General features: G+C 44.2%; 1 protein-coding gene across 5 annotated transcripts in view; it reads left to right on the forward strand.

Moving 5' to 3' along the window:
- POC1B (POC1 centriolar protein B) overlaps window positions 1-4,320 on the forward strand; it is a 97,357-nt gene extending 93,037 nt beyond the window's left edge. For 4 of the 5 annotated variants that reach the window (XM_045780126.2, XM_045780128.2, XM_087868872.1 and 1 more), the window contains one exon: window positions 2,745-4,320. In XM_045780126.2, the coding sequence (XP_045636082.1) occupies window positions 2,745-2,849 (105 nt within the window). In that variant the 3' untranslated portion in view covers window positions 2,850-4,320. The remainder of the gene's footprint in view (window positions 1-2,744) is intronic. The other variant, XM_045780127.2, reaches the window with a different exon arrangement.
- The last annotated feature ends 21,431 nt before the right edge of the window (window positions 4,321-25,751 follow it).

A 25,751-nucleotide genomic window follows, 5' to 3' on the forward strand; every position in this document is an offset into this window, starting at 1 on the left:
TGTTTTACAGACAGGGTTTAGAGCCACTAATTAAATGAATATTAAAAAGCTGTCGATAACATCTGAGGGTGTTTAGAAGCAAGGGCCATGTATGTGGATTTGGGGTCCTGACAGATAGTGGGAAAGAGCCATGTGAAAACTTGGAGTCATCACAAGATTTGTTCAGTGAAAATCGTATTAAAATCACTAACTTTCACTTTGCAGTATTGTACTGGAGATGACCTTCTTTGTATTTATCAGAAATTTCTTCCCTTTAAAGGCAGCTTCTCTTCCGGCCTCAGGCCAAATTTAGTTTTCGTTGGCTTATTTCCCATATTACCACGACTTCTTCACCTACACTGTCATATTCGATGTTGGGTCCTTCTTAGAGCCTCTCCTAAGTGAATCTTTCCATTCTCTATTCTTTCAGCCTTGTGACCCCTCTTTCCTTCTTTTTACAACTGATTCAAGGTTAAATGAATCATTTAAGATTTATTGAATGTCTCTATGATTTTTAATTTTTAATTTTGCAAGCCTGGCTCTCTTTTATAATTAAAGAGGTTAAAACAAGCACAACACACTTGCAAAATAGAAACAGCAAATCTGTGGGCAAGTAGCAAGTAAAATAAACATGTTCTGATTCACTTTAATTACAGATGACTGAACATCTCCTAACTCACTCGCAGTGTTTATAACTTATCTGCACTGAACTATAACCAGAAATAAACTAAAGCAAAATTACATTTTATATGGTACTTAAATGGAGTCAACCAGTGTTAAAGGTGTTGCTAATATACGTAATAGCTTTAACATGTGGAATTGTGATAATGTATGTAAAGTATATGGCAAAATGCTTGGCCCAGAGAGGTCCTCAAGAAATGGTAGAAAATATTATCAGCATCATTCTTAATTAGCTGTAATCTATAGTTTGAAATATGAAAGCAAAAGCTATTAAATAATGATATTTTAAAAATTGTTTGCCTTCAGAGGACGATAGGGAATCAGTTCATTGTCTTGAAACTTGTTGACTAAAATAATTAAACATTTATCTTGCTTTTCTATGAAATCTACCACTGGATAACCAAGTAGTAGATGAGGAAAGTGTCTCTTATTTATAAATTATCCCAGCTAATAATTTTTTTAAATGATGGAATTAGAATGTCGTCATTTACAGTCCTCAAGGATGGATAGATCTAGGCATTGAGCAGGCCCAACATTATGAGAAAAGAAATGATCAAACCTTATTAACATACCTTCTACTGAAATAGGCCACTACCTATAGTCTTAACTATAGGTCTTATTAGATCTGTAGACTTACAGATTGAATCTGAGTCTGATCGAGCCTTTGAGTCAGCTGCCAATTTATAGAAAATGTAGAGAACAGAACAGACTGACCTGCACCCTTAGCATGCTGTCCTTAAAATTCAGAGTGGTGGAAGCTCTGCGGACAGACTTTACTCTAAATGGCCTGAGTCTGTCAACAGACAAATTAAAAAAAAAAAAAAAGTGGGAGAAGATGAGAAGCTGTAGATTAAAAGGAACTTTAAATGACATCTCAAACTTTGAAAATGGGTAAGACAAAATTATAATGTCTAGGAATGTATACCTGAAAGATAAAACCATGGAGAATGTAAGAAAGCAATTGCTGTAATGGTCAGGATAGTGGCTGTTGTCAGGCGGAGGGCAGGAGTGGGGATTCTGAGAGGCCCATGGAAAGAACTCTGGAGTGGCTAACAGACTTCTAGTTCTTTTTTTTAAAAAAGATTTTGTGTATCTATTTGACAGCACAATCAGGGAGAGCAGGAGAGGGAGAAGGAGGCTCCCCACTGAGCAGGAGCCCAATGCGGGGCTTGATCCCAGGATCCTGAGGTCATGACCTGAGCCGGAGGCAGACACTTAACAACTGAGCCACCCAGGCACCCCAGAGTTCTAGTTCTTGACCTGGGTGCTAGTTATCAGAGTATTTTTCTCATGAGGATTCATTCAGGGACACGTGTTTTGTGCAGCTTCCTGAATCCATTTTATTTTATAATAAAATATTTAAAAGAAATCTGAAAGATTGAAGATGAAATAGTCAATATCAAATTAGATTTGCCAAATTTAAAAACATGCATTTGTGTGTATGTGTGTGTGTGTGTGTGTGTGTCCATATGCTCATTTATTAGCCACAGGAGTTAAAAGAGCTAAGATTCTTCAAGTCCTCTGTGCCAGGCATCACGTAAGCATTTCACGTGCATTACGTCATTCAGGCTTCCTAACAGCCCTGTGAGGTGCCGTCACCATGTTCAAGGTGTGAGAACTGATGCCGGTCATTACGGCAATTTAAAGTACACTAGCGATCCAGCTGGTGTAGATAGGGTCTGTCATGGTTGGTCGTGACGGAGTGACCAGTGATGGCATATAAGTAGCCCCCGGGCCCCACGCACACTGCCGTGTAGCATGCGGGACTGCGCGCAGGTTCCCTGCGGCCTCTTCCCTGGCGTTGGTGCTTCCGGAGACCAGACAAGGATGGTCTACCGAGGCCTCCTGTTTTACTCTTTTCTTACCAAAGGGATCAGTTTTTATCTTTCCCTCAAATCGCTTCAGAGCGCTTTTGCCCGTGGTAGGGCCCAGAAGCAGAACAGGTTCTGGGGCTACTTTGTGAGCCCCTTCCTGGCCGAGGGGCGGACGTTCCAGCTCCTAAAAGGATCCCCCGCGCAGAGACGAGCATCATCGTCCTCACCGTCAGGGCACTAGGCATTGATCATTCTGTCCTCCTTTTGCAGACGGTTTCAATCTTGGAGCAGCGACTGACTTTGACAGAGGATAAGCTGAAAGACTGCCTTGAAAATCAGCAAAGGCTTTTCAATGTTATCCAGCAGAAAAGTTAAATAGAAAAACATGAGCAGAGGCTTGATAAGTGACCCCATGTACCTGTGCTCAGGAAGGCAGGACGAGATGCTTCGTGCAACACAACCGCATCCTAACTCTCGCGGCATTTCTTAAAAGGGTGAGCAACAGAACAAAAGGCAGAAGAGGCATAGTTAACGGCTAATTGAAACACACAAATCAATGTCAAGGACTAATCCGAATCATTACCATTTATGATTGCAGTAATAAAGTGATAACTATTCAAGTGGCTCTGTATTTCCCCCATATCATTGTAAATGCCAGTTTCCGTTTATGGTCCAGATCCTGCCGGGAAGGTAACCAAATCTCCGAATTTCATTGTTAAATCATTTCAACTGATCACGTTCAGGCGATTCCTTAAAGCAATGGATGTGTTTCCTTCGTAACAACACGCTTGGGCTGAAGTCCTGCAGTTGCCTCTAAAACTGCCTCGTGGACGCAGAGAACGAGGGAGTCGTCTGACTCATGCTTCTGTCAGCTCAAAACAAAATTTATTCTTTCTTCACAGTGTCCTGAAATGATGAGCTTATAAAATCCCAAAGCACAGAATTGCCACAGCAAGAATACACTGACATACGTGGCACAGGGCAGTGGGCTTTATTCGTTTCTGGTGTACATGGCTTCTCCTTTGCCCAACCTGAAAGAAGACGAAGAGCTGGACACGCATGAAGCCACTTCTGCTCTCGTGGATGAGTGCGCGGGGTGACTTGGGCTGTGTCCAGAGCTGTGACCCTGGTTGCCAAGATGGCGCTGGTGGGATTTCGGTGTGCTCTGATGCCTGGAGATGCACCAGTGATGTTTACAGACACACACACGTATGTCCACACGCTTCAGCAATGTTGTTGCTTAGGGTGATTTCGGTGGCTGAGTAATAAGTACATATAATATTCACATCATTGTCTTCCTATTTTTTTTTAACGAACTGCGATTTAAAACAAAATGAAAATGAGCCTGGCATTCCAAAAAAAAAAAAATGCTCAAGGAGATTTGGTTACAAATTAAGAGTTTTGTTTTATCTAAAAAAAAATGAGATTAAATTGAAGAAAAACATTAATTTTTGCTTACTTTTCTGATGCTGAATCAAGAGCAAAGAAGGTGGGAGAGGGCAGTCTGCGTTTATGCTGTCTGTAGATAACATGGGGAAAATGCTGTCTATGTTTTGAAAAAGAAGGAAAAGTCAAGTCCTATTTATGTAGGAGTCTGTGTTTATAAATTTTTCCTCAATTTCAATCATAACTATAAGGTGTTGTTTTTTAAAAAATCACCTCATTGTGTGTTTTAAGTGCCTTTTTATATTATACTAAGTGTGAACTTCTAGACATTTTCAAAAGTTATACAGACTAAGCGCATTGTATTTTTATAACCTCATTCAAAAGACTAAGAAATGTCATACTGAGGTTTGTTTACCATTTCTTAAGCTTCAAACAATAAAGACATTTTACCTTTAAAAAAGTTCCTTTCTTTTTAGATGGTTAAAACCTTGAAATACTAAACTTCTTACCCAGCTCAGCCACCTTTCATTATGCGTCACAATGTCCTGGAGCATTTATCGAAGGTGCCCGGGCCCTGTCCCGTTTGTAGGGTCACCGGGTGGGGGAGGGGCTTGATCTGCAGCTCTGAGAAGCTCCCAGATGATGCAGATGCTTGCTGGCCTGAGGCCCACCCTCCAGAAACCCATGACGGAGCTATAACCACTTCTCACAACATGGTGTTGCCACATCTTTGCAGGCATCACACACCTTTATAAGCGATCTAAAAACAGTGGTGATAGAAACTAAAATGCCTTGAAACTTTCAAGAGTCATTTTATAGTCCCTCCCCCCTCCTTTTTTATGCTTCTGTGGATTCTCTCTGGTCTTTCTCTGATTTCCAGCCTCCTCTCCGTCCTAACCCGCATAGTCAACTGCCTGGCCAACATCTGCACGGGGAAGACTGGTAGGGGCTCTGAATACGTCAGAAACCGAGCTCTGCTGCACCCGCCCGCCGCCCCCCGGCTCCTCCCCTAGCTCTCCGTCTGGGCGAGGGCAGCTCTGCAGCAGGTGCTCAGGCCGAACACCTCGGAGCGGCGCTTGCCTCCTTTCGCTCACACCTCACCTTCCATTCCTTCAGCAGATCACTACCTCTGTCACCTGCCAGGGCCTGAGCCACCATTGTCTCTTACGATGACATTTGCGTCCCTGCTGGCCTGCCTGCTGTCCTTGCGTCATAGGCCAGAGTGCTCACTGAAAAGCGAGTTTACGTGTGTGGCTCTGCTCGAAACCTTCCAGGGCTTTCCAGGGCTTCCCATCGCACTCAGCAGCGTAAAACCTCAAGCCTTGACAGTAGTAAAGAGACCCCTACCCCCTCGTCGTGCACCTCCTCTCCCCCCCCTGCCTTGGGTCACCCTCGCTGACTGCCCCCTGGCCTTAGTGGCCTCTTTGCCCTCCTTTGAAGAAGCAAAATAGCTCCTGCCTGAGGGCTTTTGTACTTGCCGTTCCCTCTGCCTGGAACTCCCTGTCTTCAGCCCTCATAACATTCCAGTCCTGCTCACAGGTTGCCTTTTTAAAGACTTTTTTTTAAAAGATTGTATTCTTGGGGCATCTGGGTGGCTCAGTTGGTTAAGCATCTGCTTCAGCTCAGGTCCTGATCCCCGGGTCCTGGGATAGAGCCCCACCTTGGGCTCCCTGCTAGTGGGGAGTCTGCTTCTCCCTCTCCCTCTGCCCTTCCCCCTGCTTGTGCTCTCACTCTTTCTCTCTCTCTCAAATAAATAAAATTAAAAAAAAATTTATCTTCAAGCAATCTCCACACCCAACATGGGGCTCGAACCCACGACCCCACAGACTGAGCCAGCCAGGCACCCCTACAGGTGCCCGCCCTGACCCCCCAGGATGAAATCATTCCCGCGCACTCATTCCCTGCATGGCTGTGGTCCAACGTAGATGGCAGTACAGTTGCAAGTCTGCCCCTTCCGCTGTGGCTCTCCCTTCTCAAAAAGCAAGCGCTGTCATCTTTAGATTTCCCCACCAAGTACATGGCCTCATTCACAGAAACTCAGCAGATACTTGTGGAGTAAATGAGAATTTTCCTGTTTTCGAGTGTTTTAAAAACATTTGATTTCAATCCACTTCCAGCCAAAAGCAGTTAAAACCAGGCTGAATGGACTGGAAGAAATAGCAGAGGTAAAAATTCAGATGCCCGATGTTGGGGCCTGAGTGGGCATCGCTCTGACTTGCTCTTTGTTGTATAGCTCACTAGTTACGTGCACAGCCTTTTTTTTTTTTTTTTTTTTAAGATTTTATGTATTTGAGAGAGAAAGGGAGAGAACACTAGTAGGGGTGGAGAGGCAGGGTGTCAGAGAGAGAGGCAGAAGCAGACTCCCTGCCGAGTAGGGAGCCTGACTCGGGCTTGATCCCAGGACCCTAAGATCATGACCTGAGCGAAGGCAGGAGCTTAACCGCCTGAGCCCCCCAGGTGCCCCACATGCATAGTCTTTGAAGCCAGAAAGCCCCGGCTGTACATTCTGGCTTTGCTTTTCTCTAGCAGGGTGACCTTTAGGAAAGGGACTCACGAAGCTTAGTTTTCTTTACCTATAAAAGGTGAAAATAATAATTGAATTATGTTTGTGAAATGATTAGCACAGTAGCTGTCACAGAGTTAAGAGCTCAATAAATGGTAGATATTATTGCTATTTATTAATCATTTTGTTTTCCTGGACTGCATTTCCAAATAATATGATTTCAACTTACGTAACTGTGGGAAGGATACAGGTATTAAGTGCTTATGAATGAAAGCTTGATATTTAATCCAAAATGAATGTTTTTATTATTAAAAGTACAACAAAAAGAAAAAGTAAAAGAAATTAGCCTTCCATACACAGAAAACCTCAAGCTTCAGGCCAAAATTAGCCTCTGAGCAACTTCGGAGGAATTCAACCTGAGCATACAAATGCCATAATTATCCTAAATAGAGGCAGGGCAGAAAGGAGAAGTGGGAGAAAGGCCTGGAATGTGAACAAAGTAAATGCGAGTGAGACAAACACCTGGAACTCATACTATCCCTGGCCTTTGACATTTAGAGAACGAGTATTATTTGCTTTCTGCCTTTTCTTTAAAGACAAAGCCATCGAGAGCCTCGCTTACCATTTCATTCACATGAGGAACAAACTTGGTCTTTTGTTCCCAAGATAAATTCTGGGCATCTAAGAGGATTGAAAGATAAGCCCTCTATCCCTGGATAGAAATATTTGGCTGCTGAGAGAAAGAAATGATTCCAGTATTTGGAAGTTATTGACAAATAATCGTGTTCAACTCATGAGCCGGTTCAATGATATGTATGGATGGCTCTATAATAGATATTTAAGGGAATTGTATCTTCAATACACTGTATGCTTCCTGTCCACTATGGCTCGTACAATGTTTTTGCCTTAGCAGGTCACGAGGTTTCAGACTTCAGGCACCAGAGGGTTTATGAATGTACACGGAATCTAGAAACACAGTGTAATTGCCAGGTCGTCCTCTATAAGCCCCAGCGGGGACTCTCGGTCAGGTAACACAATGGCAGCTTGGGCTTATGGGAAAATAGGTCAGTGGCTTGCCCAGAGACAGAGGTTAATGCGGGTGGAGAGGCTGTGCACAACTACTTTTTTTCTTTGCAAAGTACAAACGTTGCCTTTTCTTTTGGGCCAAATCTCAAACATGTTCCTAATAAAAGTAAAGGCTCTGCTTTGAGATTTTTCTCCTAATAAAGTAGATTTCAAAACAAAAGCAGTAGGAGAAGGAGCTCACTCATCTAAAATTTCTAAATTTATAAAGCAAAAAGTTTATAAGGAAAACATTGGCAGAGATTCAACATAAATAATTGGGAATATCAACAGCTCAGAAGTAGAATTTTATTAATCCATGATATAATATTACACATAATTAATAAGGCACACTTAACATATGTACAAAGAACTACATGGAAATATAAGTAAATTTTCTTTTTTGTCCAAGTGTATTTTTAAACAAAATTTGACCATGATATAAAGGAAGTTACAACACTATATTCTATATATCCAGAGAGCAAATCATAAAATTAGAAATAACCAAATAAAATACTCAATGATACAGAAAACATGAAAAAGAAAACTTAAACTCCCCTACTATGTGGGCCAGTGAAGAAACCCCAAAATGTAGTGAGGAGTATTTTTAAATGCAAATAGAAATGCAACCTGTCAAATCCGATGGGATACCACCAAAAGTATGGGCCAAGGATCTTCCTAACAAGGTAAGAAGTGATCATAACAAAGTGAAAGGAAAATATACAAAGTTCACATAAAAATGTGAAAAATAGTTGGCTTTTTGAAAATTTTAAAGTTAATCATTAACCAAAAGGAGAAGAAAACTTGTTTTAGTTCAAAAGTAATTAATGAAAACGCGGCTAACTTTCGGGTTACCATGAACCTTTTTAAAGTAAATGACAGCCACTAATTGGAGTGGAAAAATTGGAGAAACAAATGTAATAGAAATGTGATTTATGGAATTGTTTCTTTCAGGATTTTTTCACGGCTCTTAAGTAGCAGCGTGTGTATACTTTTTATCTAGCCTTGTGTTGACAGGAGGTGGGTAATGTCAGGTTGGCATTAGTGTAGCTCCTTTGACACAAATCCTTTTCTTGACTGTCCTACTGCAATCCTTCTACAGACTCCGGTTCGGCATGAAAAGTGTGGCTGGGACAAACTTGCAGAGCAGCACATTGGCCTTCTGTGAGCAGGAAGAGTATTTTTAAGAGTATTTCTCTTTCGTCACATTCTTTGTACAAACGTATCATTAAGAATATTAATCATCTGCCTCGTTCTAACCTCCGTTCCTTTCAGTGACTCAAAACAGTGACCTGGCAGGATGAGAATGGCACTTACTGATTTTATAAATATCTATCACAATGATTTTGTGTTAACAAAAGGCTACCTATAAAACCTTTGAAAAATACAAAGGGGAAAAAAAAAGCAGCACGTCATCACTTTGGGATGAGACACCTCTGTGTTTGCACAGGATCTTTCCGTGGCTGGGAGAAAGGACAGAGTGAAACCCGACGGGAAGGGGCTGTGGCGCTCTCCGCTGGGTAAGAGGGAGGAGGTCCAAGACCGGGGTAAAGGGCTTCTTGCTCAGTCGACTCCAGGATACCTTTGCATCTCATAATTCTAATGAAACACTATTGCCACCTCAGGTTGTTTCCTCTGCTTAATCCCCAAAGGAAATCCCTTTGCTTTTCAGAGATAAAAAGTTAGTAGAACAAAGAGAAAGTCGGGGGAAGCGCCTGGGCCCTTTGCTATAGAATTTCACTGAAGCCTTTCCAAGGCCCAAGGATAGACCCCGAGGGCTATACTGTTTATTCCTACACCTGGATTGAATATCAAGGTCTGTGAGAAGATGAATCATTTAGAAACCTGATGTTCTTGTAGGGGGCTGTTGCCTTTTTAGAACTCATTTAATAACAACTGTGTCAAAGTCAAAAATCACATAAAAAGTTCAAAGTCGTTAAATCCTCTTTCTGCACTGCTTTCAGTGAGTGAGAGTCCGAACTGCCAAGCGCAGGGGCTCCCTGTCACTGTGATGTTGATCATTTTTTCTCTGAAAAGGAGAGATTAAAGACCCAGCATTAGGGGCATTGAAGAGGACAGACTGCTTAAGGTGGCAGTTTTTACTCCGGGGAACACCTGTCTAGACATTCATCATTTTCCTTTCCAATGTCTCCATAAACCGCGTTGAGTCAGGCGAAAGACGCAGGATGGGATTTTGGACCAGGCGGGATCATGAAAGATACATATAAAAGGAGTCGTGGCCAAGGAGGGTCCTGACTCGTTTGCAATACAGAGCACTTGTGAGCTCAGGGGATTGGGGAAGAAGCAGTGCGAAGTCCTTATCCTGCCGACGCAAGGAACCAGAGGCGATAAAATCCTACACTGTATCTATTCACCATTAATATAAGCATTTGATGTCCTAGACTTATGGTAATAATGCAGTGGCTGTAGAGCCAAAATGTCTTAGAAGCGGCTCCTCAGAACGCCCGTGTGTGTGTCCTTGTTCCCGGCGTCGATCAAGGGCGCCGCGGGCGTAGCGGGAGTTGCCAATCAGCGCTGGGTGCCTCTGCGGTATTTCGAACTAGGTACTGATATTTAAAAATGAAACAATTTCATTGAAAATCCAGGTTTCTGGGTTCTGTTCAAAAACGGGAAGATCTGGGACTCTGCGATGGTCATTTATTCCGATCCTATGTTCTGTTATGACATACGGGGCGTCCGGTGGCACGTGGCAGCAACTTCCCGTCCACCTGTCCGCGTGTCTTTGGGGCCGGTCCCGGCTCTGTCCAATCGGTGTCTGAACAGTGTGGCTTGTGTGTCTCCAAGCACAGCTCTCAAGATCCCGTGGCCTCGGAAGTGGGAGAACTGAGGAAACAGCTCTTTATCTCGAGGAAACGGACACGCAGGAGCAATGCGCGCCAGGACGCGGCCCCGGCCAGCCCTCTTTCCGCTGTTCCCTGTCGCCTCCTTTGCTTTGTGTTTTAGTTCAAGACAGTGAATATATTTCAAAAACCATCAATCTTTAAAATAATCGTATGTTAAGTGAAAAAAAAAAAAGGAAACTCATTCTCCATGTACCATAGGATTAGAACAGTAGTACATAGCGCATTGAGAGAAGACTTTGGGTGGGCGTCTTAGGAAATGTTTTTCTTCTATTTTCCAGACTTTCTTTAATAATGACGTATTAACTTCAGTAATAAAATAAAACTCTCTTTTTAAGCATTCTCAGTGCACTGAAGCAGATGCCTGGTCATGACGATCCCACTTCCCTTTGCCAGAAACTTCCTTGCTTCCCTTATAGCTCAGAGTGGCCCAAGTGCCTCTACCCTGACTAATGACATGGGAGGGGACGTCTTCCGGCGGCTCAAGATTTTCAGGACTTGCAGTCTTAAATAGAGTTATGTGAAAATGTCAAGCCAGATTCTGGAGGAAGAATTACACATTCTAATCTTGAGTACTGGGTGGGGAGTGGGGTGGAGGGGGACAGACCCTGAACCCAGTTTCAGATACCCCAGTAAAGAATGTCCTATAGTTTACGTAATTATTAGGTTTTCTATTACTTGCAGCCGAAAAAGTGGATACGCACAAGAACATTTGCATTTTCTTTGAGATAATCAATTTAAACACATGATCTGGAGTTGAGGGGTTTTTTTTAACTTCCTTTCCCAAAATTATCTAAGTAAATCGAAATGAGAGCCAATACTCGATAACCTCCTCCTGTGAAAAGGAGTAGTGAGGAGATGAATAGAAGGCTCCACACCATATTCCCTTTACGAGCGTGCAGATAATCATCCATTTTAATTCTGTTCACAGGTTTGGTTCTGACGAACCTCGGGTTTCATGGGGCTGGTCAAGTAGGGAAATGTTTCCACTGATCATTCCAGAGATGGAAAGAAGATGCACACTTGACTTCATACAAGCATTCTGCTTATGCTGGAGCCACACGGGGTGCGCTTAGGGCGGGCTGCCTTTCAGTCTGCTTCATTTGCGGTGCCGGCTATGGCAGGAGAGGAGGGGGGACCGAGAAATTCAGAGAGAGGCGGAGCAGCGCAAGAGATTGGACGCCATTCCATAATGGTGGCTTAAATGTTCGGAGATCTTTACCTTGGAGAAGAGAAGACTTGGAAGATGTGAGAACTCTTAGTTAAATTCTGTGGGTTCAAGGCTTAGAGATTCATTTGGTTTATTTTAGGTTATGCAGAAATTTTCAGAAGACTCTCTGTGAAAATACAGAAGGCAAGAATCTCAATTACAGTGCCGAGCAGCATGACAAACCCAGGAGGAATCACAGTCAGGTTTGTCGGAAAAGAGAGAAATTTGTGGTCTGGCTGGGCCTGCCTGAGCCTAGAACTTCAACCTAGTGCAGGATCTGAACCGTATGGCTGGAGTCCAGTTACAGGTAACCTGTCGTACCATACCCCCTGCAGCAGAACTCTGGTTCTGGGCCTTCATCACTAACAGGACTTGGCGATTTTTGTTTTGTCTCTGCTTTGCTGACGTTATCATCTGACTGACCTCTCCCCATTTTTCTAGTCCAAATGCTTGAGAGAAATAATTTCATTGATGAATTAAATCATCACCCTCCCCAGCAAGACAAACACTGGTGAGGGGCTTCCCACAGGCCAAGGATCAGCCCCTAGGTAGACCAGAATGGCGCTGCCACATAGAACATGGCCATTTAGGTACCAGGAAGCAGATTGCTTCCCTCAGCTGGGCATGGTGGACAGGGCAGGCCCGCCTGCTCCAGCAGAAGGTTCCTTTATAGGAGATGGCAGGCTCTGGGTGTAAGCTGCTACAGACAACCTGGGCATTTAAAAATTTCTTTCAGAAGGTAGAAGGAGGTAGAAACTACAGAAAGGTAGACTTTAACCAGAGCTAAGAAATACTTTCAATTAGTACTATCTGAAAGCAAAATGGACTTCCTTGAGAACGAGCTCCTTCCTGGAGATGTTTCAGAGAAAGCTGGATGACCGCTTGGCGGAGAATTAGCTCAGAACAGAGCATAGCGCCTCGAGGATCTAACCCTGAGACTCTCGGATCCTGTGGTTTACCTCGGCGGAACTGGTGAACGCAGAAGCAGTTCTGGGACTGGGGGGGGGGGGTCTCACAAATCGGAGGTGGCCTTGAAGAATTGTGAGCCTCAAGAGACTCTCAGAATGTAAGGCTCTGACTCTTCTCTGAGGCAGATATTTGACAAACTGGAGGCTGCACAGGGTCACTTGTCCCAAGAGACCCGAAAAACTGGTTGAAGAGAGGAGCCAGCCCTTGATGGTGAGGAGAAAGCCTGGGATTCTCAGCTCTTACCCCTATTTTGAATTGAGGTGTCAAGGATCTCACATTAAAAGGGGGGGGGGACATACCTTACCACATCGTCATTCATCAAATGAATTAGGCAGTGACCTAATTATAAAGGGGCTGATGATTTCAAGAAGGGCAACAGGAGAGCGGCTGTCAGAGTAACTTGTTACATTAATTTTCAGTGACTTCTTGGGTCTCTTCTTCTGGGGCGGTGTTCTGGGGGAAGGAAGGGGAGAGAGAACACCTAACTGAACATCTGCTGTGGGTCAGGCACCGGCACTTTCTCGTCTCTCATCTCTCGGTGACGAAGGAGGGATGACTCAGCCGAGCTTCCCAAACTGTGCTCCTCAAAACACTCACGTGTTCCATGAAAACAAAACCAAAAACCCATCTGGGCCTTGGATTAAAGAAGTCTGTATCATGCTGCCTACCGTAGCTCCTTCCTGGACAGTTACTTAGTTATTTATTTTAAGTAGGGTTTTTTTGTTTTTCTTTCTTTTTTTTTTTTTTTAAGTATAGGTGACAAACTTCCAGGACATTTACAATATGCATTCGTTATAAATGTTTTACAAATGGCTGCATTTTGTGGACTTTGACACTTTGCTGACATTTTTGGCCACGGACGTCTTTCCCTCCCATTTACCACTGATCCCATGACATCCGGTGACACTCTTTCTCCTGGTTTACTTCTTCCCCAAGGCTGTGTGAACCGTTCAGGAGGCTGAAGGGAACCACCTAAAGGAAGTTTGGGCCTCAGGACGTGTGTTGCTCTCACAGCTCTGCCTTCTAGCCTGTGTCTGTTTTTCCACAGGGTGACTTACTCATGCGACTCAGGCGATTTCAAGATACCGTGAGTGGCACGTGGTCCCACGCTCCTCCCTTCACAGCCAGGCCAAGGACGGATTGTACTCGCCCTGCTCAGATGACCCTGGACCCTTCACCAGATCTAGCCAGATCAGCAGGGCTCCCCCGGGTGGCTGGGCGGGTCCCGCTCATACCTGGGCCCACACTAAGGGGGGGTGGGTAGGAGGGATGTTCTGTGGGGGGTATCAGAATGTTCTCCACAAAGTGGCGTTTCAACAGCAGAGAGCTGAGGGCGTTGTGCCCGGCTCAGGGAAACCTCTCCTTACCCCGAGCCTCCCCGATGCTCAGCAGATTATCAGGCCGCCCTCTAGCCCCGGCCAGGCTGTCCCCGGGGTGAGGAGGAAGGGGCGGCTCCACAGGCTGCAGTGTGGAGGCCGGTGGCGGAGACACGGGTCCACCCCGGGGCTGCTCCCCGAGGGAAGGGTCAGCATACCAGTGTACGGACGTGCCTTGTGCATTTTCTGGCCTTTTTTGATTCCTGTGTTTTCCCACAACTGAATTTTTCTTTCTCTTTGGCGCCACCCAGATTTCCCCAAGGCCTGGCCCCTAGGAGCACAACTTTTCAGGACACTTCTGAAAAGACTACAGAACACAGAACTGACAAGACTTGTGTAAAGGGTGAGCTGCCATGCTGGCTGTGAGCCACCATCCCCTCTGGCGCTTCCAGAAGTACCCCCATGTCCTGATTCAGCAGGTCTGCCGGGTCCCAGGCAGATTATATACATAGACAAGATAGATACAAAGAGATAGATAGGTGCTGTCTATGTCTTATGTAGAATAACATAGATATGGATATTTGCCATTTGTTTTATGGTGATTGTAAACATTCTCATTTTAAGAGTAATGGTAAGTAACCTACTGAGTCTTGCTGTACAATACTCTTTAATGTTTCTCTTTTTAATTTTTATTTTGAAATAATTTCAAAAGTTGAAAGAATAATATGAAGCCATATACATTTTTTTTTAAGATTTTACTTTTGAGGAATCTCTACACCCAATGTGGGGCTCGAACTTACAACCCTAAGATCAAGAGTCGCATGCTCCACCGACGGAGCCCGCCAGGCGCCCCAAAGCCATATACTTTTCATCCAGGTTTCCAAAGTGCTAACATTTTGCCACTTTTGCTTTATTGTCGTCTATGTATCCATCATTCTTTCTATATCTATCAGCTATCTATCCATCCATCTTCTATCCATCTATCATCATCATCTTTCTCTCCCCATCTATCTATTTTTCTGAAATAATTAAAAGTTGCAGACACGATGCCTCAGTCCCACTAGAAATGTCAGTGTGTGTTTACGAGAAGACAAGGACATTTCCTCCATAACCACAGCTCAGCCATCAAAAGAAGGAAGCTGACATACAGTTCTGCCATGCAATCCACCTACCCCATTCCCATTTCTCCTGTTGTTCCGGTAAGTACAGAAAAAAAAAATTTTTTTTGAAGATTTCACACCATTTTTTTTTTTTTTAGAATCTCCCTCAGTTTGGGTTCATATGATGGGTTTCTTTATGATCGTGTGTACATTTTGCCAGGAATATCCTGGAAGTGGTGTTGTTCCTCTGTGTGTCAACCCAAAAGACAGATAATGTCAATCTGTCCCGCTATTGACAATGCTCGTTTTGGTCTCTGGTCAGAATTAGGCAGGTTAAAAGTAATAAACAAGGCAATAAACGAAGTTAAATGCCACCATTCCAGGTATGAGAGCTGCCTTTGCCCCAGTCCTGCACGAGAAGATGAAAAATAATACAGGCTGAAAAGGAAAGTGTAAGAAAGTGTACTACTGAGGACAAACCAGATTTTCCTGTTTAATAATTTCCTTGATTGTGAATGAGAAGAAAAATATAGTTTTCCTTTTTCTCCCTGCTAACAAAAAAGGGTGTGTTATAGTTGACACATTCAGGAAGTATCAAGTTTGCTATTAAACAGATTATAAAACATGTTTTTGCCATATCAAACCATGAGATTATTCTAGGTCATGTTTTTATTGCTTACTCAGTCATCCATTTGCATGAATCAATTTTAACCTCTAAATTTATCCAGGATAATCCAAACATTAATAGTGCAGAAGTTACAAATGGATCAGAGAAACGCCAACTTGGGGCTGGAAATTTGAATTCTGGAGCAGCTGTTTCAAAGGGAAGTGGCACATTGTGGAAACAGAGCAGATGGCCTTCTGGAATCCCCTGTGGGGGCGGGGGGGGGGCGGCGGCACCAGAGTCCCTGTCGAGCAGGAGTCCGGGGCAGCCATCTGGTTAAAATGGGGTGGCCGAGGGTTGTCTTAAAGCTAGGTCATAGGCAGCACACTTTTAAAACTTGCAGTATGTACAACAGGTCCAAAAAGTAATAAAATTCTCTAAACACGCTGTTATATCCACCTTATATACTATTGAGAAAATGGTTATTATATATATTAAATGATTGTTTTTATTTGTAGCAAATGGGCCAAATCAATCTGATCAACAGAGATTATGAGGTCTTCCTGGTAAATTGCAGTTTCTTCAGACTGGCCAGTCGGCATTATTTGAGCCCCATCAGTTCGTGTGTCATGATCCAAGCAAGTCCCAGAACAAATAGGTCAAACAGACGCACACGGGGCACCTGGTGGGCTCAGTCGGTAGAGCAGGCGACTCTTGATCTCAGAGTCGGGAGTTTAAGCCCCATGTTGGGCGTAGAGTTTACTTAAAACACAAAAAGCGAAACCAAGAGATGCACGCATTTTAGCTAGCAGGCAGGCGGGCAGGAGCGCACATGGCCTTGGACAGCTCCCTAGCTGTGGCTCTGCAGGTCACCCAGCATCTTACCAGAAAAGCCTCTTACTGGGGTCCACTGACGGAGACAGGGACATCTGTAGGAGGAGCAGATCGGCAGGAAGACTGGGGATTCAGTTTTGAACATTTTAGATTTGCAATGTCAAGAGGCAGTGGGATTTGGAGTTCAGAGGTCAGACAGGAGAAGGAGCCTGGGATTGGAGTTACATTTGTCTGTAAGGCCACGAGACTGGAGATCCCCAGAGGACTGAGATTAAACAGCGAAGAGGTATCCAAACCCTGCCTCCTGGGAGGCCGGTTCTTCTGCAAGAGAAGGGAGGGCAGGCTTACGGCCATATTGCAAGGTGGGTGGAATCAGTGGTGAGGGCAGTGGAAATGGTCTGGGTGCATCTATTTCTCACTGGTCCCAGTTAGTGGCAACTCCAACTGGGCCAGAAACCTTGGAGCCTACCTACATCTCTCTTTATCTCTCATACTACCTGTCCAAACCTGCAGCTATTCCCGTCAGGCACACTGTCCGAATAATTCTAGTTCGGCACCATGGTCACCATCCCACTGCTCTGAGCCCCAGAATGTCTTGCTGGATGATTGAAGCAGCCTCACAGCTGGTCCTCTTGTTTCTGCCCTTGATCCCCTGCGCCACCAGAGTGACACCACTGAAGAATGTGCCAGATTCTGGAAGCCTTCTGCTCAAAATCAGACAATGGCTTTCCAGAGCAGAGTAGAACAGACTTCTTGAAAAGACCTTTGAAATCTCACATAATCAGTCCCCTGCCTCTCTCACCTCAGGTCCTGTTCCTCCCCCTGCCTTCCTTGCTCGCCTCCCACTAGGGCCTTTGCAATGTTGTTCCTTCTGCATGAAAAGTATTCTCCACGGACACTGAAAGCCTTCCTCTCTCACTTCCTTTCAGTCTTTACTTCTCCACCTTTCTCTGAGGCCTTTCTTGACACTCATAAGTCACCCCCTCCCCGGTACCCCGAAAGGCTTCTCTACTTTATTTTTCTCCATATCACTACATATTTTATGCATCTCCTTTGTTGCCTAGAGCCCCCTCCCCCCCGCCACTAGAATCTAAGTGCCACGAGATTGGCCACTGTGTCTCCTGTACCTGGAACAACATCCAGCCTGTGGCATGTGTTCAATAAATGTTTGTTGACCAAATACATTTTTCAAAAAGAAAATAGAAAAGTAAAATCAGAGAACTGGGGGGGGGGGAAGGGCACCCATAAATTAAAAATGGCGTATTATTCAGCCACGAGAAGGAAGGAAGTCCTGCCATTTTTTACAACAGGGATAGATCTTAAGGGCATTATGCTAAGTGAAGTAAGTCAGACAGAGAAAAACAGATACTGTATGAAATCATTTATAAGTGGAATCTAAAAATGCTGATGGGGGCACCTGGGTGGCTCAGTTGGTTAAGCATCTGCCTTTGGCTCATGTCATGATCTCCAGGTCCTGGAATCGAGTCCAGCATGGGGCTCCCTGCTCAGCAGGGAGTCTGCTTCTCCCTCTGCCTGTGTAGCTCCCTCCGCTCATGCTCTCTCTCTCTCAAATAAATAAAATCTTTAAAAATAATAATAATTAAAAAATAAAAATGCTTATAGAAGAGAGAGTAGAGGGTAGTTATCAGAGGCTAGTGGGTGGAGGACATGGGGAGACGTTGGTCAAAGTGTTTAAGTTTGCAGTTGTAAGTTCTGGAGATCTGAGCTACAGCATGGTGATTATAGCCAATAAAACTGTGGTATATACTTGAAAGTTGCTCAAAGAATAGATCTTGAATGTTCTCACTCCCCAAAAGAAATGGTAATTATGTAACATGACGATGTTAGCTCAAGTTCTAGTGGTAATCACTTTGCAATATATATATCTATAATTATATATATGTATAATTTTCCAAATCAACCTGTTGTACACCTTAAATTCATACAATGCCTTAGATCAAGTATATCCAATAAAGCTGGGGAAAAAATCACCCATAACCACACTCTCCAGAGAGCCATCATTTAAATGCATATAAACTCACCATTCTTTTTCCTGTAGTCATATGCATTTTTGGTGGGGTCACTGTAGACATACTTTTAAAACGTGCTTTAAAATTATTTGTGTGCATATAATTTAGATTTTAACACGTAGCCCCAGAGCCTTTAAGAAATACCCATCTTGCTGGGAGTTTATGAGGGTGCATTTTGACATCTTCTCCAAAGCTTGATCTTATCAGGTTTGTTGTATATATAATCCAACCACTATAATAAGTTTGAATCTGATCTTGAAATCTTCCTTAGCTGACGACGTTCAGTGGCTTCCTGGATTCTTGTCACCTTAATCCCTTGTCATGATACACGCACTTCCTTCGTCCCTGATAATTACAGGGATCTAAGGGGATGAAAATTGAACAGCTTTTCTAGAGAAAATTTTCCTAATTTGAGAATCTAGCTTGCTAAAAACTAAAAGAGCCTAAGAGTTTGAAGTTGGATGCATGGATTCGGATGCGGGAATCAGCCAAATACGGACACAAGCTAGGATTTCCTGGGAATATTTTGGCAGCCGTCATAAACCACAGCTGTGTGGTCAACTGTGCGTTGCAGGACTCCAGAAGGTGCCAGTTACATGACTACACTGAGAGGTCGCCCCCTGGAGTCGGGCAATGTGGTGCCCCCCCCCCCCAATCTGGCTGGATTACACTTAATTTCATTTTAGGAATCTTTTCTAAGATGTTTTCTTTCTCTGGCTCTGCCCTCCCCCTGCCCCCCCCCATTCATCTATTCAGCATTTGTCTAAGGAAAGCAGACTTTCTATTGTGATAGCTAATTTTTAAAAATTATCCTTTTAGAGCCTCTCCTTGGTGGGCAGATAAGGGGACGCACGCTACGCGGTCCAGTAAAGTGACCAGACACGTCTGTCAAATGAGTCAGCTAACGGAGCTGTGGGAGGAGTTGGGAGGAGAGCAAAGAGCTGAACTCCGACACCCGTCATCTCTGGCGGGTCAGCGTCTGGTATGTTCCATGTGTCCCGTCTCTCTTTGGGGCCCCAAGGCCTTGCCTGCTCCACTTATGCACTCCATCCTTCAGCCCCTAACTCTGGCCCTGTGATGGCTGTGATGGGTCTTCTATGTTTGAATCTCATTTTTTCCCCCTTGCTGTAAGAACTTTCCAGTTTTTTAGACCTGAGAATCCTTTTCTACCAATTTAGAACTTCGACAAGCCCTTACACAAAATGTTAGCAAACAAAACAGGTCAAGGCTGAGCTACTCTGGCTGAAAATGTCCTACCTCTGCCCTGATGGGGCTCGTTTTGAATCTGTGGGTCTCAAGGAAGCGGGATCTGAAAGCCTTGTACCTCTGCTGGAACTCCCATAAAGGCCCCCCCTTTCCTCCCACCCCCCCCCCTTGGGCTCTGTTAGATTCCCCTGAAGGCTAGAGTGAGGCTCTCACGCAAGGTGCAAAATTTTAAAGGGGAGGCACCAGAAAAACTCAGTCATCAACATAGAAAATATTTTAATGTAATATTTTAAACAACCGAAATGAATGCAAAAAATCCGAAGGAAGCAAAATGTTAACATGTTAAATAGAGAGGAGCAGCAGGGTGACTTGCTGAGCCGTGCTGGAGTCTGAACCAAAGGGAAAAGTGGTCATAATGATACTGTCTTTAGTAGGAAAATATTTATCTCGGTTACTGACGCTTTGGCGTCCCTTTAATTTTGAGCCCAGCTGAGTACCTCACTCTTCTCGCCTGGCTCTCCTAGTACCCTTTACATCCATCGCTCCATGGTTGTCTAACTGGCCGTTTCTCTTGTTCCTCATCCCCTCTTGGACTGTATGTCCCCGAGGAGAAGGATCGTGTCATGCTCGGCTGTATCCCCAACATATTAAGCACATAGTAGACATTTAATCAACCTTTCTTGAATAAAATGAATCGAGCCAGAAACTATTGGCCATGGGTTTTTTCACTGGTTCAACCTCCCACTGGCCTATGATCTTGGACAAAACATAACTTCTCTGGCTTCAGCGTACTCGTCTGTGAAATGAAAGACTGGCCCTCTCGAATGCCCTTCTGTATCTGTCTCTAGGGGTCCCCTGTCTGGAGAAGCCCACGTCTCCCCAGACGGTCCCTGCCTGGTGCTTGTCAGCATTAATACGGCAGCTGCAAGCGTGCTGGTCTTTTGCAAAAGATCAGAGAGCAAAGCTGTGGAGCTATCCGTAAAATGCCCTTTTGGCCAGACGATTGCTTTGAATCTACAATTTGCTGGGACTGCACTTAAAGGGCCATGTAGGGGCTAATTCCTCTGGTAATGCTCTCCTGGCTGGGAAACACATGCATTCGCCCTCTGAATAAATCAACATATGGTAAGAAATACTTTTCTCCTTCTGGTTCCCTTCCTGTTGGCCTGTTGCCTTTAAATGTGGGGAAAGGTGATAAAAGTATAGAAAAGCACTTAATGCCTTGCCAGTGATGCGGGGTCATTGAGTGCAACAGTCAAGAAAGAATTCTTGAGACTTTTTCAGTGCAAAATGGTTCTTTTATTATAGCACGGGGACAGGACCCGTGGGCAGAAAGAGCTGTGCTGTGATTGTGAGGAGTGACTGATTATATATTGGGGGGGGGGGGGAGTAGAGATAAGGGAAGTCTCTAAAGGGATTCCCCTATGTTCAAGAAGACTTACGGGATCCTGGGGGTCTGGCTCTTGTCGAGCTAAGGTTGCTTTTAGCCTCTAGTAAAGCAGTGAGTTTTCAGACCCTTCCAAGAGTGAAAACATGAGCAAACAGGTGTCCTGAATCTGTTACGTAATCAACTGCAAGTCGGTAAGAACGGTGGGAGTCAGGAAGGTAGGAGAAAAGGAAGAAGCAAATCACCTTCGGTGGCCTACTGTGGGAGGACCTCGAAAATCTTACCTCGTGTCGTCTTTATAATAATCTCGCTGAGTTAGGGGTTAGCATCTCTAAAAGTACTAATCAGGACACTGAGGCTGAGAGCAAAAGCCAATCAGGAAGCATTATTTACTTTCCCAGAGCGTTCACATACAAGTTCTAATGTGTTTGAAAGGAACGACTTGACCTGGGAACGATGAAGTTTAACCGGGTAAGGAAATAACTTTCTCTGCCTTTCTTTGATCTTTTCTGCCTTCCGAGATGCAGGCCTTGGGTGGGCACCTGGCTTTCTTTCACCATCTCATTCGTGAAAAGTCTGCCTGTTAGAAGATCACCTGGGTTTGGAAAGTCCAGTTGGGGAACTTAAAACAGGCCATTAGTTTAATTTTCACACTAAATAGGACTTGGGCCTTGCTAGCGAGCCATCAGAAACAAGGGTTTCCAAGCATTATTTGGTCATTCCGAAAGCTCTCGTTTCAGTGGCCAGAATTCCCCACCTGGCTCCAATCTCCAGGAGTTTTCTTTCTTCTTTCCAGAGGCGAGCTAGCTCCTGGCTGTTTCCACCGGAGCGCTCAGGTGGAAAGCTGCCTCCTCTGTCATTCTAAAGCCATAACCTTGAAATGACAGCTTTGGAGCTGTAAAGCCTGTAAAACTTGTTTGGTGCTTTCTCTCTCCCTCTCTCTCCATTTTTTTTTTTTTTTTAAGAGTTTGCCCTGTTGTTATTCTCCCTCTCCTCCCTCTTCCACCCTTGACCCCAGGCAGTGGGAAAAGGGGTTAGGATTTAACCATCCATGAACAATGGCAATTTTGCAGTCTTGGAATGTGGAGGTCTTTTTACCTAGAGGTCAAATGGGAGGCCAGATGCAACGCACACAGCTCCGGCCTCCACCTCAGCCTGAGGCATCCAACCTGCCTGCCGGGAAGCGGTAGGGCTCCACAAAGCTCTCGAAGGTTTGTAAGATATTGCCCTGTGTGCCCGTGAGGTATTTCTAACTTTAAATAAAATCAAACGGATCAAAAGACAACAGTGACCACCCAACATTTGCAGTGTTCGAGGTGGCTACAATCACATCAATAGAAAGGGGGCTTTTAAGATTCTACTTTTAAAAACACGATGACTGTTTTTGTAGGATGATGATTAAAACTTCTATCCCATACTTGCTCTGTGAATTTTTAAAAATTATTATCCAATGAAATCGTGATGGAATTATTGGGGCAGAGATTTTGAATATAAAATGCAAATTATCATCACAGAGGCTAAGAATATGAAATAGCAGAAAGACGGTATTTAATGAGGACCGTGGAACTTCCGGTAAGTGGTGTGGATGGTTCCTCCCTGGAAGCAGCGCGTACTTGCTTTGAGTCAAAGGCATGCTCGTCCGCCTGGGTCTCGGAGACCTTGCGGCGGAGCGCAGGCCGCGTCTTCCCACGGCCACACGGTCTTGTTGGTGCTGGTGGACAGAGCGCGCAGGGGTGACCGGTGAGTCAGCAGCGTCGCCCACGATGGTGGAAAACACTTTTTAGTGTTTTAGCAAACACTAGGGACAATAGCAGACCCATGGGAAAGAGGGGAAAATAAGTAGAAACTATGGTCCCTGAAAGAGCTTATAATTCAATGGCACGAAAAGAGCCCACATGCAGAGAACTTCTCATCAGCAAGTAGAAGATTCCTAATACATCCAAGCACGGGGGAGCCCACGGGCCTTCGTATCTGTGTCTGACCCGCACCACCTCTCGTACAGACCGGCGAGCCTCTCCCCACCTGCCTTTACCTGCGTAACTTCCACTTATCCCAGCTTTTCCAGGAAACCTTGTGACACCCCAGAAGATGACTGTCTGTGCTTCCGCCTATCTCCAGCATTGCCCTTAGTGCCTTTTGTTAGGCTGTCCTTTGTGTGTGGACTGTGACCTCCATGAGGGCAGTGGCCGGGGACTGACTCATCACGGAGCCGCAGGACGGAGCCTGGTGCGGAGCGTATCAAACACTCAGCACTAAGAAGAGCGCAAGGCAACGGGCAAACAACTGCTCAGGGTTTGCAATAAGGAAGAATGACAGGGTCATCAGGGGACGCTTCTCAGAGGAGTTGAGTGTTGAGTAAAAACTTAAGGGTGTGGAACTAATTGGATTGGTAGGAAGAGGACAGAGCGGAGCATTTACGGGAAAGGTCAGTAGCTGCCTTGCGTCGCTCTCGGGGAACATCGTCCAGGGCGTTGACGAGAAGAGGGTCGATACCCGAAAGAGGAGGCTAGCTGGAGGACTTGAAAGCACTTTGCATTTGGATTTGATGGGCAGACCGTGTAATTCTTTCTGCTGCTGCAGCGGAGAGCATGAGCCACTGCCAGCCTTGCCCTGATCAGATTCTCACCAGAGAGTCTATATTCAGCTGATTTAAATCCCACTCTGCTTTCAGTTTAATGCAGCATTTCCTTCGTTTCCTGCCGGAAATCCTTATGCATATTTTAGCGGTGGCTGTGGACGGTGTCCCTGCGTTACAGTAAACCTGCCCCGGGAGAGGTCCAAGCTGATTCAAGTTTTTCCTTAAAGCTACACGTTATTTATCTGCGAGCAACCTTAATCTCACATTTACTATGACTCAAGCATCATTCCTCATGTATTCTCATGTCATGAAAGCCTTACTTGAGTCCTGCAATCACAAGGGCACCATCAGGAAGAGGAAATGAGCAGGGCTGTGAAGCAGAACACGCTGTACCTTTTTAAACATTAACCATTGTTCAGGTCTGCAGACCTGGCTGCTAAAGGAAACGATGAGAATCAGGAATTAAATGCAAAATAAGATCCTACCTGTGGAAAATTTTAGAGTTCTCAGATCTGCTTTCATGCACTAAAGTTTTATTTTATACATGTGTAATATATTTATAACATATATATAATTTATGTAAAGAAATAAAAGTATAACTAAATTGACCTCTTCCTGAAAATAGCTCTGTCTGACCCATGTCATGTCCAGAAGAGTAAAGTCATTCTGTGTGACAGCATTCAAGGTAGGATGACATCACGGCATTAGAACATTGCTATGGAAGGAGCTTCTGTTCCATGAGGAACCTTGTTTTAGGAATTAGAAGGAATTTGATCATCCTTGCCATTTGCCGCATAGCCTGGGCATACATGGGTTATCATTGATTTTAATAATTCAAGGAGCACTTTTTGGTTCTGTCTTGATTTTATTTATTTTTTCTATAAATGTGGATCATGGAAACCAGTATTTAAATGATTCTATCAGCCGTGTGATGGCTGCAATCTTCATCATTGTTGTCAATTTGTTATCGAGCGTTTCCTGCTCTGCTGGGTACCACACACATGATTTTGATGCACTGGTTCATAGAACGTGGTGCTGACTTCTGTTATTGTGCTTCTCAAGGTGAACTAAAGTGTGTTGTATAAGCATCTGTCTCCACCCTATCCTGCCTCCACTGCAGTCTCCTGAATACAGAGCCTGTATCTTCTTCATTCCAGCATCCCAGCACCCTGCACATCCGGGTTACTCAGTACATGTCTGCTACGTAAAGCAAAACAACTGAGGTAACAAGATCATAGAGTTTCCAGGATCTTAAAAAAAATTTTTTTTAATGTAGGGTTGTACTGTTTTGATACAGTGGTATTTTTAACAACAAAATCTGGAAGCAAACTATCTTCAAGCTATGGGGGAATAGTTAAATATAAGTAACAGTACAACTAGTCTGTGATACTAGTGACTTCAGAAATAAAAGATTTCTGGAGAGAAACCATGTAACCCTGAAAAACTTGTGGCAACCTCAGGTAAAGTGTCCTGGTACTCAACCGTACATGCGGTTTGCATACAGGTGGTAATATGCAACGCTGTGAAAAAAGGAATATGATTCGTAGAGATGGAAAAAGTACCTGAAAAAAAATATCAGATTTCTGATAGTAGTCAAGGTTGAATAATTATGGACGCTTTTTTCTTTTTTCACTTTTTTATTAAACTTTTATATTAAAAAATGTAAACATAGTTTTTTCATTTTTATTTTTTGTAAACAGAGTTTTAAAAGAAAAAAACAGCAACGTTATCATGGGTTGATAACGGTAATACTTACTTATTTAGCTGGTCCTCACTGCCAAAATCTTTCACCATAAACATGTATAGCTGCTTGATTAAAAAGTTTTCTGAAATAATACAGCAAGGACACTTAGCAGTAAAACCATTAAAATCCACGTTTCCCCCGCCTCCAGGGGTTCAGAAGATCCCTTTGGGTCAAGTGTATCAACATCTGTGTGGAATCCCTCAAGATCAAGTTTGGTCTAAATGACGGCTTACCTAATAGCTTCACTGTCACGTTATAACGCAGACCATGAAAAATAATATCGAGAGTCTGGTTGTTTAACTTTAATGCTGGTTACAAGGAGACAGGAGCTTTCTTCTGTCAGCTGGGTGCAAACTGTAGGGTGTAGTCGGCCATGCTGCAGAGAAGAGAAGGTCCCGGAGGAAAAATACCCTGAGACACTTAGCATGACAGAATCACATTTACGGTGAAGGAGGCCACCAGTCAGAAATATAAATGGCCTGTGTGC

The sequence above is a fragment of the Ursus americanus genome, chromosome 17 (assembly GCF_024610735.1).
Source record: "Ursus americanus isolate L20-20 chromosome 17, mUrsAme1.1.p, whole genome shotgun sequence".
NCBI lineage: Eukaryota > Metazoa > Chordata > Mammalia > Carnivora > Ursidae > Ursus > Ursus americanus.